Source organism: Aspergillus glaucus, assembly GCF_001890805.1.
Source record: "Aspergillus glaucus CBS 516.65 unplaced genomic scaffold ASPGLscaffold_16, whole genome shotgun sequence".
NCBI lineage: Eukaryota > Fungi > Ascomycota > Eurotiomycetes > Eurotiales > Aspergillaceae > Aspergillus > Aspergillus glaucus.
In genome coordinates this window covers 179,049-192,429 of record NW_019170468.1, presented here as the reverse complement: position 1 = coordinate 192,429, position 13,381 = coordinate 179,049, and the positions used below count along the sequence as shown (strand labels likewise).

The 13,381-nt window shown below is 51.9% G+C and overlaps 6 protein-coding genes across 6 annotated transcripts; 3 read left to right on the top strand and 3 right to left on the bottom strand.

Annotated features, from left to right (window-relative positions):
• Positions 1-1,146: 1,146 nt before the first annotated feature.
• Positions 1,147-4,283, top strand: ASPGLDRAFT_130929 (putative ubiquitination network signaling protein; the record flags this gene model as incomplete). Its single annotated transcript, XM_022540998.1, has 2 exons — positions 1,147-2,923; positions 2,992-4,283. 2 exons carry the CDS (start codon positions 1,147-1,149, stop codon positions 4,281-4,283), a joined length of 3,069 nt encoding a protein of 1,022 aa, XP_022398781.1.
• A 434-nt stretch (positions 4,284-4,717) lies between these two features.
• ASPGLDRAFT_49472 (flavin reductase family protein) lies at positions 4,718-5,997 on the bottom strand. Its single transcript, XM_022547116.1, has 2 exons — positions 5,777-5,997; positions 4,718-5,719 (listed from the first exon to the last, which is right to left on the bottom strand). Exons 1-2 carry the CDS (start codon positions 5,835-5,837, stop codon positions 4,971-4,973), a joined length of 810 nt encoding a protein of 269 aa, XP_022398780.1. The 5' UTR covers positions 5,838-5,997; the 3' UTR covers positions 4,718-4,970.
• A 204-nt stretch (positions 5,998-6,201) lies between these two features.
• Positions 6,202-6,771, top strand: ASPGLDRAFT_131010 (mitochondrial 54S ribosomal protein bL31m; the record flags this gene model as incomplete). Its single annotated transcript, XM_022541004.1, has 2 exons — positions 6,202-6,570; positions 6,628-6,771. The coding sequence occupies 2 exons, from the start codon at positions 6,202-6,204 to the stop codon at positions 6,769-6,771; spliced, it is 513 nt and encodes a 170-aa protein (XP_022398779.1).
• Positions 6,772-7,152: 381 nt separating this feature from the next.
• On the bottom strand, positions 7,153-9,196 carry ASPGLDRAFT_27485 (sorting nexin 1; the record flags this gene model as incomplete). Its single annotated transcript, XM_022543662.1, has 6 exons — positions 7,153-7,299; positions 7,362-7,964; positions 8,023-8,403; positions 8,473-8,945; positions 9,044-9,103; positions 9,163-9,196. The coding sequence occupies 6 exons, from the start codon at positions 9,194-9,196 to the stop codon at positions 7,153-7,155; spliced, it is 1,698 nt and encodes a 565-aa protein (XP_022398778.1).
• Positions 9,197-9,471: 275 nt separating this feature from the next.
• mde1 (methylthioribulose 1-phosphate dehydratase MDE1) lies at positions 9,472-10,851 on the bottom strand. The gene is made up of 3 exons (XM_022547115.1): positions 10,477-10,851; positions 9,922-10,397; positions 9,472-9,862 (listed from the first exon to the last, which is right to left on the bottom strand). The coding sequence occupies exons 1-3, from the start codon at positions 10,606-10,608 to the stop codon at positions 9,742-9,744; spliced, it is 729 nt and encodes a 242-aa protein (XP_022398777.1). The 5' UTR covers positions 10,609-10,851; the 3' UTR covers positions 9,472-9,741.
• A 281-nt stretch (positions 10,852-11,132) lies between these two features.
• Positions 11,133-13,372, top strand: clxA (calnexin). The gene is made up of 5 exons (XM_022542332.1): positions 11,133-11,408; positions 11,506-11,788; positions 11,857-11,987; positions 12,056-12,709; positions 12,767-13,372. Exons 1-5 carry the CDS (start codon positions 11,283-11,285, stop codon positions 13,241-13,243), a joined length of 1,671 nt encoding a protein of 556 aa, XP_022398776.1. The 5' UTR covers positions 11,133-11,282; the 3' UTR covers positions 13,244-13,372.
• The last annotated feature ends 9 nt before the right edge of the window (positions 13,373-13,381 follow it).

Here is a 13,381-nt window from a genome sequence, read left to right as displayed (position 1 = left end):
ACAACTACTTGTATGTGCCTACCCCTCATAGGGAATATGCATAATCAACTACCGGCTCCCCTACATAATGCCCAGGCTATTGCCAGGATGAGTTATCACACAACGTCGACCCCGCAACAGACAAGAGGAAGATCATCAGATCATCCGGCTTAGCGGCGCTTCAGTTGGACTCGGATCCGATCCTGCCAAAACACAGGCCGGCCCTGTGCTAGGGTTGAACTAAAGCGCGAAAGTGTGCCGACAATTGAAAAATGTCTGTTTCGAACGGCGTTGCTGGCCTATCAGGGAACAATAGCAGTCGCAAGTCATACACGTAGCCAACAGCGACAGTTCCCTTTTGCCTTTTGCCCCTCAAGATCATCGTTCTGTTATCGGGGCAAAATGCGAGCAATCCAGCGGTCAGAATGAGGGGTGCTCACTGGTAGACCAGAAAGATTCGATACAATGGCAGCGTGAACAAGGAGCGAGGCTTTGCTTACCCCACGGCTTCGTTTCAAGACGGGCTGTGGATTTTGACAGCGACTGTGGCTGAGTGACTGCAGTGAGCCTTGAATACTCGCGATGTGTCCTTGTATTCCATAATCTGCTTCTACATAGACATTCTCATAGCAGCAACGTCTACTCGCAACTGTATCATACCGTACTGTACTAACCGTTACAGGTAAGTTCATGCCTGAGGCACCCAGGACCGATCGACAGCCGCAACAATTCCCGCCTTCTGCTGCTAAACTATCCCAATCCATTTTTTCCCTTCCCTTTCTTTAACTTCACCTCTTCTCTTTCCTCCCCGCCACGCTCTCTCTTCTTTCTCCCCCCTCTTTCCCCTCCCCCATTCTTCTCTCTATATTTCCATTCTTCCTCGATATTCTATCATCATCATTTGGTCAACCATTTCTCTCCTTTTCTCTCCGTTCTTTTTTCTCTTTTTCTCGTCTTTTTTAAGCAGTTCTGTCGTTCCCTTTCCGCCGCACATTTTCTCCGTTCCCTTCCTTTTCCGCTACTCATAACATCCGCCAAGTACCACCACCCATTCCTTCAACAAAACTCCCCTTGTCGTCGGTTTCGTCCCTTTTTCAACGCCCGGTTCTGGTCCTTGGCTGCTATCTGCCAAGCTGACTCGGACTTGGGTGTTTGGTTCCCTCGTCCATGCCACGTTCATCAGCCGCGGCTAGGAAGAGTCAAAGCAGTCGGCATGAGAATGGTCCCGTTGGTTCCGGTAAGAAAGTGACCAAGCAAAAATCGAATGGACATTTGAATGGACACGCCAACGGTGGCGCTGGTGGTTTTGCCTCGAGTTCGAGCTCCTCTCAAGTCGATCTGTCCTCGTCTCGCTCTTCCAGTGATCCCGCCATCACTCCCACGGTAGCAACGGCAGCCAAATTGAACGGAACGGCAGATTCTTCGTCCTCCCCTTCCAAGTCCGACAGCAATGTGCGCGGGGTTCTGAATGGGTATACCAAGGGCAACGCAGACATGTCGAATGGTGCCGTTCCGCCGAACAGTGGACTCACCGGTCCGGCCTCGCGTCGCACTGAACAGGCCGCCACGACTACCACTGCCATGGGTCCTAAACGATCGGGTTCGAATGCCTCTATCAATCCGTTGCAATTGGCTTCGTCCATTCTCAAGTCATGCCCGATGTACGACACCATCGCCATCCTGATTTTCCTCCTCCAGTTGCCGCCGATGGTCCTGACCTTGGTTCAATTCCTGTTTGCGTCTTTGACCTTTATGCCTCCGAGCGGTGCGTCAGCCGGTTCCTTTACGTCAAATTTCGACATCTTCCAAGGTCCGGCCGGTACACCCTCGTTGGCGACAATGCTCGCAGCGGACGGGTTCTCTCTACTCGTTTGGGGCCTGTTCATGTGGACTTGGGCGCAGAATTTTGCACTAGATCTAGCGCATGTGCAGGTGGCCATCACGCTGGGTGGTGGAGGGTCGGGAAAAAGCGAAGGGGTTAGTTGGGTGTGTGTTGGTATAGTACTCGCCTTGCATCTGCTTCGCAGTAAAGGTATACAGGATTTTGTTATGGGTTATCTCCTCTCCGCAAAAATGGTCTCTCCGGACATGCTATCTCAGTATTCCCATTTCTTACCCACTGAGTTTCGGCGTACCGAAACTCAGTCTTCTCCGAGTTGGATACGCAGTTTACTGGCAGTACATATTTTAGCCCAAGCAGGCACGGCCATGTTAAGGCGGTCGATGGCCCAAAATCGTTCGCCCACTCCCCCGCGCCTTGGAAAGCGCGGCGACACCGAGGCTTCCGCGGGCTCCTCGCAAACGCAGGCAGATTCGGCTTTCGAGTCGGGCGCCAGCCTTTCCTCGATACTGGGTACTGATGGCCAAATAGCGCCATCGTCCGCAGCCCTCAAGGACGGCCGGGATCGACTTGTTTCGGCGAAGAAACGGAGGAGACAGGCAAACCAGGTTCGGAGTCGCCAACCGTTTTGGGCGGCACTTGCAAGCACAAAAGTCACTGTGATGAGAGAGTACGAGCATTCTAGAGCGATGTCAAAAACCACCCGAGGTTCTACGATGACAGAGGAGGATCTACAAGGTGTTTCGTTGGATGATGGGCTTATTTGGGTAACGGATGTGGACGGTTCCTCGATCAGATATGCCGCGGGTGATTTTGCCTCGGCCGATGATCCTGCTGTCTCGGGCGCTGCCTGTGAAGCCGGGCACCTGGGAAACGAGGAAATGGAACCGTTTTACGTGTGTGTCAATGGTGCGCTGTGGGCCACTGCCACCGTCTACAAAGTCGACGATGCTTCCAATGGCTCGAATACGGTTCATTGGCGTGGCGAGATCTCAGGTCTTGCTCCTAACTGTGCTTACACTTGTTCTTTTGTACGCAGCGATACTGATGAAGAGATTTGCGTCATGAGTGTCAAGACTCCTGCCGCCAATGACGCAGAGCAAGGTAAGACTCAATCTCCCGCTTATACCTTTTCTTGTGATTCTAATCGATTGTCTTGCTTTTCTTTTCAGTATCTTCAGTTCCCACGCCACCGCAACCGTCTTATCGACCGTCGTCCCCGACAACCACTCTCAAAAACTCCATTGTCAATGCGGAAGCAAAACTCAATGAGAAGCGCGCTCGGCAGAAGAAGACTAGAGCCGACCATACACGTGTCTTAAATAAGATCAAGAGAGACATGGAAAGTTTGGGCAATCGCCTAAACAGTGGGACAGATGAAAACAAGCAGAAACAACGCTCTCTCCAGTTGGAACGGACCATTCGCCAGACGGAGGAAGCAACAACCGCACTAGAGGCCCAGCTGAGTACAAAGACACAGATCCCCGAGGAAGAGCTGCAGGAATGGTCGACCCAGAAAGCCGACTACGAGCGTGAACGGGACCAACTTGCCAATGCTAAAGATGAAATTGCTGCTACCCGTACCGCCATTGCCCGTGAAGTGTCATCCTTGGAATCTGATTTGAACTCGACGATTCAACGGCGCGAACGTCTTCAAAGTCGTCGTGCCAGAGTCAACGAACAGCATGAGCGAATTGTCTCTGCTAATGCCCAGGGTCTCAATGAACGCGAGCGTCGCGCGGCTGAACAGTTTGCCAGGGAGCAGGACCAGGCTAAACTGGAGGCGAATTACAACGATCAATTTGCCAGTATTGGCCAGTCCGTTCAAGATTACCACGTTCGCACGAATCAACTTCTGCAGCAAGCTGCAGCAATCGAGCAAGCTATACAACAGCAGCAGCTCATTGACCCTGGTCCGTTGACTCCTGGGGCTCCCATTTCTGACGGCATGGCCTTGGGCCCGTTGACCAGCACTGCTTCCAACCACCGATCGCTGTTGGGCCTCAGTTTCCCCCCATTGAAATCTAGCCCCCTTCAACATTCGGCAACTCCCGCTGGTACGACCTCATCTCACCCGACTAGTCCGGCGCCGCAGCCGTCGTACTTGCACCAGCACGTTCCGAGTTCCCCACTTGCCCATACCAATTTGTACTTTGCCACAGATTCTGCTTACCGGGATCGATCCTTCTCCAACCGATCGGGCCGAAGCGGTCAGTTCAACAGCACTGCCGAATTTTTGGACGGCAGCCGCCTGCCGCCTCTTCAGCTCGACCTGTCCGAACTGGTTACCGACAAGCGAGGAAGCTCTGGTTCTGAGAATAACAATTCCCTGAACTCTAACATGCGCCCGTCTCCGACTTCGTTCCAGCGGGTAGGTAGTCGTGGTAGTGGCAGTGGCAGTGGCAGTGGAAGCGGTAGCAGTGGCAGTGGTAGCCCGGGCTCTGCGCGCGATCAAGGCAACTAAGTCAGTTGAGGGGTTCGATATGTTGGATCAAGATGGGGTACTTTTCTTGAAACGGCGGTGTTGACGGTCCTCGTGGCGTATTTGTCCCAGATTCTCGTCTCTTTTTCTCTGCCAATGGTGTTTCTCGAAACAAAAAAAGAAAGTGGTGTCAAATGGTGTATGCCTGCGCTCGTGTGTACTCTTCTCATCCGGAGTCTTTGTGCTTGCTCGTTCTCAGCCTCTGGTACTCGGATCAGTCGTGTTCTTTCCGTTTGTTCGTTTTTCTTTGCATCGCCTGTGGACAATCCCTCTTGCGTTTTGCATGGCCTACATGTAGATCTCTAAGGCACTTTTAGGACAAAAGATTTTGGATCCCATCCAAGTTTCATGGGTTGTACAGCAAATCCGATATCCATGAACGTGGAAGTTTTACTTGGAGAATCCTATCATTAGAAGCGCGGGGTACATAGCATGGTACTGGAGTACAATCAAGGGTAGCGCCAGTTCGAGCTGAGGCTACTTGGTAAAGTTCTCGCATCACTTGCTATCTGCAGTGTTGTATGGATAGACGGCGTAGATGGGTCACTGAAAGTTCCAGACTTGTATATACAAACGTCTATTAATCTTTCTATTGTACAAATGCCAGCAATGAGATGGTCACGTCGACATCTCAGGGCACACCAATCGTTAATAAAAGGCAATCATTTCTCATCCCTTGATTTCATGACCCATCTCCCAGAACTTAGTATTAGCATACGTCAAGCACAGTTCACCAGAGTCAGCTTGACCCTTGACCTCAGCATCCAACGGACGCTGCAGAATCGTATCCACAACACGACCCAACACAATCGTGTGATCGAACACCTCCATCTGCTGCGGGAGAAGCCTACAATCAAAAACAAATGGGAAGTCCACGATACCCCGGCTACCCACTTCCCTCCTCCGCAGCAGCGGAAGAGGCCTCTCACTCTCCTTCTCGTCCCCAGTTTGCGCATGCGCAGCAAACTCAAAATCCCCCTCCCCGTTCACAATCGACAGGTTATTATTCCCCCTCGAGAAATCCCTCGCCAGATCTGCTGTTGGTCTTGCGGGTGCCAGTAGATGCACGAGGAACCGCCCGGAGGAGAGTAGTGCATTGAGCGTTTCTGATGGCCGTTTCACGTTAAATGAGACAACTGGTTCGGGGTGTAGGGTTACCGTGCTGAAGGAGGAGACGGTCATGCCGCGGTAAGAGTGTTCGATTTGGGTGTCTTTATGGTCATGGTTGTGGGTATGCGGGTCTGTGGCTGTTATGATGGCAACCGGGTAGGGGACTCGGCGCATGAGGAGGCGGAATTGGTCTGGTAGGGAGGGTTTGGGGGTGTCAACGAGGGTTCTGCGCTGCCATTGTTGCTGCGCAGGTCGATTGAACCCGAGTACGGCGGGATGGCGGGGAAGTCTGGTGAGATATTGCGGTACTGTATATTCATCAATTAGGATCATACGATGGAAAAAGGACATGGAAAGGAAAATACCATTCAGCTGCGCAACAGAATGACCCGTTAAGAGCCCCGATCGAGATGTGAAGAGCTTCATACCGCCGGTGGTAGCGGAGGAGCTCGAAGAAGCTCAGGAAATGGCGGGTGAGTGGATACAATCACTGAAGAGACTGTGGAAGCCCTCCCAAGTCATCATGAAGACTCGAAGATAATGGCAGAAGAAGAGTCCGCTCAATTGACAACCATCGTCGTTATAGACAATAGTGGTAGTATTTGTATGACATCTGAGAGGGAAAGAAGGGGAAAAAGTCATGATACTGCTTACATAAGCTCCGTATCTTGTCCGCGAAATTTCTCGGTCCAAGACAAAGCAGACCACCACCACCGATTGACCACCGATACTCCGTGACTACTCCTTCGATCCCACCTCACGCCACCGGAAAGAGGGGGAAAAAGCAATAATGTCCCTCACAACCCCCCTCCGCCGCAGCGCGGCCACAACATCCACCATCCGAACACCCACCACCTTCATCTGCTCACAATGCCGCCATGCCACCCTCCTCCGGCGCCCCAAGCGCCCCTACACCTTCACCCAACTCGTCACTCTCTCCGACGGCAGCACCTACACGCAACGCACCACCTCCCCGCTCCCCGTCTACCGCTCCACCCGCGACACCCGCAACTCGCTGCTGTGGAACCCGTCCAGCCACAAACTCATGAACGTCGAGGAGGACGAGGCCGGACGGCTGGCTGCGTTCCGCGCGAAATTCGGCCGCAGCTGGGATGCTAATACGCCGACTGAGGAAGAGGTGAAGAAGAAGGAGGACGATGTGAAGGTTCACACTGAGGCGGCGGCGGCGCAGGCGGCCGGGGAGCAGACGTTGGAGAAGAATAATGAGGTTGCGGAGGCTGAGAAGGCACGGTTAATGGCGGAGCAGGCCAAGGAGGATCAGGAGGAGGAGGATAATTTGTTGGATTTGATTAGTTCGTTTGGGCAGGAGGAGGAGGAAGCTGGGAACAAGAAGAAATGAGCGTGAGCGTGGGGAGGTTCGGTTTACGGTTGCGAGCAATTGTACGATATTCGAGGTTGCGGACAATCGGCTTTCATACCCTGATTAGTTTTATGAGGTTGAGATTTGTGGGTTTTATTGTCTTGTTTAAATATTTGTTCGGCTGTCATGTACATGTATATGTTCCTACCTTGAGAAATTCAACCACATCGTTGAATTGGCACAAGCGTCCAGATTCTAGATACGAGTTCTCGATATGACCACCAAGGCATTACTCAGTAGTCGAGCCATCATCATCAGTACCTAACATTGAAACAACGAGTCGTGCATGTAATTGACAAACATTCGCACGATTGAGGTATAAAAACAAAGTATCAGATCTTTACATAGGACAATGCAACGCTAAGCTCCCTCGCTGGCCGTGGTCGCCTCAGCACTTGTAGCTGGTTCAGCAGCAGGTTCGTTACTAGGAGTTTGTGGTGAGAAGAGGGGATTGCCTTCATCGCCCACATCCAGTTGCAGGAGGAAGGTCTCCCAGAGCTCGATTAACTGAAAAGAAAAAGTCAGCTGGACTGAGCAGTCAATGTATATTCAAATATTTGGGGGCTCACCTCTTTTTGTGCCTCAACAGCACTTTCCAAGAACGTCTCAACACCAGACTTAAAATCCTCTACCTTCTCCTTCTCAAATCGTTGCAGTTCGTTGCGCATCAATTTACCCATGTCCTCGAACAACAGTTTTGCCTGGTGCACCTTTCGTTCCGCATCGGCCACATCCGCGTTAACTTGGTTCAAACGGTCCTGCTGCGTTTTCCCTTGCCGAAGGAGCTTCTCCTGGGTATGCCTTCGCTTTGTCATTTCTGATTCAGCTGTGTGCCAACTATGATACGATTTCTGACGTTGATTAAAAGCGGTCTTGACACTTCCAATTAAGCGGATGTATTCGTCAATTGTGATACCGAGTGTAAGAACGTCCTGCATTGCCTGTCGCTCGTACAATTCCCGGATGCGCAATTGCAAGTCCGATAGCCCATCCAGAGGAGTCGAAAGCGCTGGTGACAACTCGACAGTTGCCAAGGCATGGAGTGAGGCAGAGAAATCGCCAGCTGCTTCCGCAAGGCCTTTCCGCTGCGCAACTACCGTGTCGATAGATTTCATTAAAGACTTTAATTGGTTTTCCAATGCGTCCAGGTAGATCTTGCGATCATGGAACCACTGTGCATGAATTGTCAATGGAATGAAAGTTGAGTTTCACGACGGAGCAGCAACTTACATCGTCATGCTCGACAAACTTGGTGCCTCCGCCAACGTTAATTCCAAATGAACTGAACATGCCCTTGTTCTGACCAAGGTCCGGCTCTCGGTTCTCCTTGTTCTTGACATCGATGCTGAAGGTCTCGCTTTCTAGGAAGATCTTGAGGTCGCCATCGTGTTGTAGGATAGGGTGTGCAGCAATTTTATTGAGCATGCGCTCCAGCGCAGCTCTTCTCGACTCGACAAAGTTCGTGTCAAATCTACCGACAGCTTGCTTCTCCGGAGGCGGAGGCACAACGACACCGGGGTTATTATTATGCAGGGAATTGTAAAGCCAAAGGAAATCGCGGTATCGACGGCTGACGGCAAACTCCGGCTGCCGGTATGCTTTGGAAGTTGTCTGCAGTAATGCCAGTGTCAGCTTTGCCGCCTTTCACAGGTCTATTTCGTCCGGTTTCTTTCTCCCTACCTGGGTCCGGACTTGGTACACAATGTGACTGCCTGTCAAGTCTCCAACTTTATGCGGATCCCCCACCACAATTTCAAACGTTGGCTTAGCAGCCTCGTCTATGCTGACGCTGGGTTGTGATGGCCTCTTAGCCCCCTCTACCTCAGCCGGAGGCTGCACTGGCGGAGGGTTCCTGAAACCAGCACCATTCTCTTCCAGGGTCACCGAATCCACCATCCCAGCGAGACTGGAGGCTTGCGACGTCGACGATGTAGGACGGGCATTGCGCGCTGCGAATTCCTTTTGAGGGGGCTCAGGTGCTTGTTCGATGGGTGAAGGTCCGCTCTCGACGGCCGTATCCCCAAGCGGACCGAGTGGATCAATTCCATCACCAACGGCTTCTAGTTTCGTCGCTTGCGCATTGATTCGTCGGTTGACTCGCGGGTTCCGTCGACCTGAGGAGCTCGGACCGGTCTGCTGGGGTTGTTCTGTGCCTGGGACAATGAGACGTCAGGTTCCAGGACAGGGTCGGGCAGGAAAGATAGCCTGGGAGAAGGACATGGGAATGGTTGAGTTTGCGGGACGAACGTACTTGTTTCTTCAGTGTCAGTGTTCGATGCGCCAATGTTTGCAGTCGATTGCGAAGGGACATCTGTCATTCGCGATTGTTAGACAACGGGGAACAAACGGTGGTGCCTCCTAACTACTTACCGCCCCACGGGGAGTCTCCAGCGTCCAACTCCATATTGTCGTTGGTTTCTAGTATGATAGATAAACAAAGCGGAGTTGATTAGAGTTAAGGGACAGGCACCTGCTAAATCGAGAGGGCGCTGGTTGCTGTGGTCGAACTGTCCGGAGTAGGAGATGACGGGATCGCACGTCTGGCGTTCGGAGGAGCAACAGCGGCCGACGGATTAGGTTTCCCCCGCCAATGTAGATTGCAGAGCACTTGATATACGATGGATGGATGTTGTAATATATGACCGGAGGAAGCATCAATAAAAGAAATAAGATGCAATTACCATTAATCAAATTCAAATATAGTCCACAGCTGACTCGGTATAACGGTACGGGAGTACCTCGATATTGATACCGCAATAACCCTAGCTAGACCTGAAGTCATTGCTACTTGAGGTCTTCATTTTACGAGGATCCAATGGATTTCCAGACATACAAGGCTCATACTACTACATTTCGTATTTTCTACATCCTTGTACAATCATCAACTATCATATGCATCGTCATCATGTTCCGCATGGCAGGCCTCAACATAGCAAGCCCGATTGCCGATTAAGAAGAGTTCTTGACCCATGGGAGACCAAGCTTGTGCATCTCCACGGCCAGCTGGAAAATATAATCCAAGCTTTCGCATTGGGTCTTTGCTTTGGCAACGGTGTCTCCCCAGACATAGCTGAACCACTCATTAGCATCCTGCATATTTAATGGTATGAGATCAACGGCGGCGCTCACATTCCATGTCTTCTGACCAGAACCGCGTAGGCGTCGGGGTACCGGTCCATCGCCTTCTCCAGACTTCCTGTGAGATCCTCTTCGAAAGGAGTGTTCTCAATAATCGGGATCCGGAGGGTGTCGTGGAAGCCCAGCATACCCTTACCCCGGCCGCGAGGGATTCCCTTGATCTGTTCAATGTCGCTGATCTCGAAGCAGCCATCGGGACCCTTCTCACGCTCGACCAGCAGAGTCACCAACACGGCCCACTGCGAATGGGTGTGAATGCTGCAGAGGGCGCCGCGTTCAAACGCAGAAAGGAAAAGAGGGGTACAGTCTGACGGCTTCAACGCGAGGGGCTTGCGGATGTACTTGCGCTCGGAGGGAGGGTACTTCGGAGTGGGCCATTGTAGGACGAAGATGTTGTGAGGTTGCATCATCTCCTTTTGAACACCGGACGGAGCGATGAAGATGTGGTCATCTTGGCGAATCGATGTCTAGTGTAGACATTCAAGTCAGCCTTATGTTAATCGCAACTTCTGTCGCAGACCAAGCAAGGCGCTCAGGATCACTTACACCACCACCAGTACCAGTCACCCAGCCCCAGTTATAGAATCTCCGACAGAGATCAGGGATTTTGTTGGCTGGGTGTTCAGGGTCATCGGACTGGACCAAATGGTCGTGGTTCTCGTTCTGGATGTCGGCCATAGTGGGGGTCTCCTAGAGGGGAGGCTGGATTATATGACGAATAAGCTGATGATATCAACAATTGGGCTCCTATCACTCAAAGATACTCCAGGCAGATGATATATCCAGTAAGCCAAACGTAGAAAGATGGAGTCAAGATCGACCAAGAGCGACAGAAAAGCACCAGCGGGGAAACATTTTTTTAACGGCGCGCGGAGATAATGGATGATCGCGCAATCTACAGTAATACTCCGTACTAGTATAGAGAGCAGAAAGAGGTCAATTACCTACAGCTTTACAATGGAGGCTGTATATAAAGCGAGGCCTACAATTAAAATACTGGACCTCAATGTCCCCTTTTAATAATTGTACATAGGTTGTAGTAAGCAATAATGAGTCCAGCCGCAGCCTTTTCCGATCGAACACTGAAGAATAGCGAACTAACCTGATTGGGCAACTACCGTGGAAGAGGCCACCTTTGACCTTCTGGCTTCAATCGTCGGCTTTTATATCGCGCTCTTTCTTCCACCTTCACCTCTCCTCTCTCTTCCTCCACTTCTGTGAGCTAGTTAGCTGGCAATCTATCTTTCTCTCTTATCTAGATTGTCGCCTCTTCTTTCCTCCTCTAGGAGGGCCAATTGATCCGTGACTTTTGTTGTTTACTTGTTCTTGTAGCTACTAGCTGTCGTCCCATCATGCGTTTTAACACTGCCTTTACATCGGCGCTTGTCTCCTCGGCCTCTCTCATGGGTTATGCCCATGCTGAGGAAGCTGAGAACAAGCCCGATTCGTCGTCCGTCGCCGAGAAGCCTACTTTCACGGTATGTTGGAAGCTATATCTCTCACCCGTCGCTCGTTGCCGAGGCCATCATCTATAGTACCAAATAGCACCTGCTAACTTCTCTTTTGTAAATACAGCCGACAAACTTGGAAGCGCCGTTCCTCGAACAATTCACCGAAGGCTGGGAGTCCAGATGGATTCCTTCCCACGCCAAAAAGGAGGACTCTAAGTCGGAGGATGACTGGGCTTATGTCGGTAACTGGGCCGTCGAAGAGCCCTCCGTTTTCAAGGGAATCGAGGGCGATAAGGGTCTCGTCGTGAAGGATCCTGCCGCTCACCACGGCATCTCTGCCAAGTTCCCCAAGAAGATTGACAACAAGGGCAAGACGTTGGTGGTTCAGTATGAGGTCAAGCCGCAGAGTAAGTCTGCTCCATGGGCGAGAACGCAGAAAAGGAAGTGCTGGGACACTGACAAAGTCCTTCTATAGACTCCCTTGTCTGCGGTGGTGCCTACCTGAAACTTCTCCAGGAGAACAAGAAGCTCCACGCCGAGGAATTCTCCAACGCCTCGCCCTACGTGATCATGTTTGGTCCCGACAAGTGCGGTGCCACCAACAAGGTACGGACTGCCTACACATTGCTAGAAAGTCCCGACGAAGAGTGAGAGCTCGACACTGACTTTGCTAGGTTCACTTCATTTTCCGTCACAAGAACCCCAAGACCGGCGAGTACGAGGAGAAGCACCTCAAGGCTCCCCCGGCCGCTCGCACCTCCAAGGTCACCTCCCTCTACACCTTGATCGTCCGGCCCGACCAGTCCTTCCAGATCCTCGTTGACGGCGAGTCCATCAAGGACGGCACCCTTATTGACGACTTCAACCCCCCTGTCAACCCGGCCAAGGAGATCGACGACCCCAAGGACAAGAAGCCGGCTGACTGGGTCGATGAGTCCAAGATCCCTGACCCCGAAGCCAAGAAGCCCGAGGACTGGGATGAGGAGGCGCCCTTCGAGATCGTCGATGAGGATGCCACCATTCCCGATGACTGGTTGGAGGACGAGCCTACCAGCATTCCTGACCCCGAGGCTGAGAAGCCCGAAGACTGGGATGACGAGGAGGATGGTGACTGGATCCCTCCCACGGTCGCCAATCCCAAGTGCAACGAAGTCTCTGGATGTGGTCCCTGGTCGGCCCCTCTGAAGAAGAACCCGGCCTACAAGGGCAAGTGGAGCGCTCCTCTGATTGACAACCCGGCCTACAAGGGTCCTTGGGCTCCCCGCAAGATTGCCAACCCTGCCTACTTCGAGGACAAGACTCCCTCCAACTTTGAGCCCATGGGTGCTGTAAGTTTCCTCCCAGACTGGTCTTGACATTATTAAACATGAGACTAACGCTCGCAGATTGGTTTCGAAATCTGGACCATGCAAAATGATATCCTGTTCGACAACATCTACATTGGTCACTCCGCCGAGGATGCTGAGAAGCTCCGCAAGGAGACCTTTGATGTCAAGCGCCCTGTGGAGGCCGCTCAGGAGGAGGCCGCTAAGCCCAAGCCGGAGGAGAAGGGTGCAACTCCCAGCGTCAGCTTCAAGGAGGACCCCGTTGTTTACGTCCGTGAGAAGGTGGACTATTTTGTTGGTTTGGCCAAGCAGGACCCCGTTCACGCCATCAAGCAAGTGCCCGAGGTGGCCGGTGGCCTGGGTGCCCTTCTTTTCACGATGATCCTCATCATCGTTGGAGCCATTGGCGCCAGCAGCCCTGCTCCTGCCAGCCAGAAGGGCAAGGAAGCCGCTGGTAAGTCCAAGGAGAAGGAAGGCGAAGCTACCTCTTCCTCTGCGGACACTGGCAAGAGCGGTGCTACCAAGCGTCGGTCATAGAGATTTTAGTTCATCTTACGAAAAAAGAAAAAAAGGGGCCGATATAGCCACTGTGCAACCAGTGTTATTCTTTTCTATTACTGTTTATTTGTTCCTGAGCTTTTTTTTTTTTTTTTTTTTTTTTTTTTTCTATTTGAT

Bases quoted from the DNA above. Each gene is read 5' to 3' on its own strand.
- ASPGLDRAFT_49472 (XM_022547116.1), bottom strand. From the start codon at position 5,837: ATGAAGCTCTTCACATCTCGATCGGGGCTCTTAACGGGTCATTCTGTT. The intron at 5,720-5,776 runs GTATTTTCCTTT...ATGAATATACAG, and splicing joins TTCTGTTGCGCAGCTGAATG to TACCGCAATATCTCACCAGA.
- mde1 (XM_022547115.1), bottom strand. From the start codon at position 10,608: ATGGCCGACATCCAGAACGAGAACCACGACCATTTGGTCCAGTCCGAT. The intron at 10,398-10,476 runs GTAAGTGATCCT...TGTCTACACTAG, and splicing joins TGACTGGTACTGGTGGTGGT to ACATCGATTCGCCAAGATGA. The intron at 9,863-9,921 runs GTGAGCGCCGCC...TGAGTGGTTCAG, and splicing joins CTGGTCAGAAGACATGGAAT to CTATGTCTGGGGAGACACCG.
- clxA (XM_022542332.1), top strand. From the start codon at position 11,283: ATGCGTTTTAACACTGCCTTTACATCGGCGCTTGTCTCCTCGGCCTCT. The intron at 11,409-11,505 runs GTATGTTGGAAG...TTGTAAATACAG, and splicing joins CCGAGAAGCCTACTTTCACG to CCGACAAACTTGGAAGCGCC. The intron at 12,710-12,766 runs GTAAGTTTCCTC...TAACGCTCGCAG, and splicing joins ACTTTGAGCCCATGGGTGCT to ATTGGTTTCGAAATCTGGAC.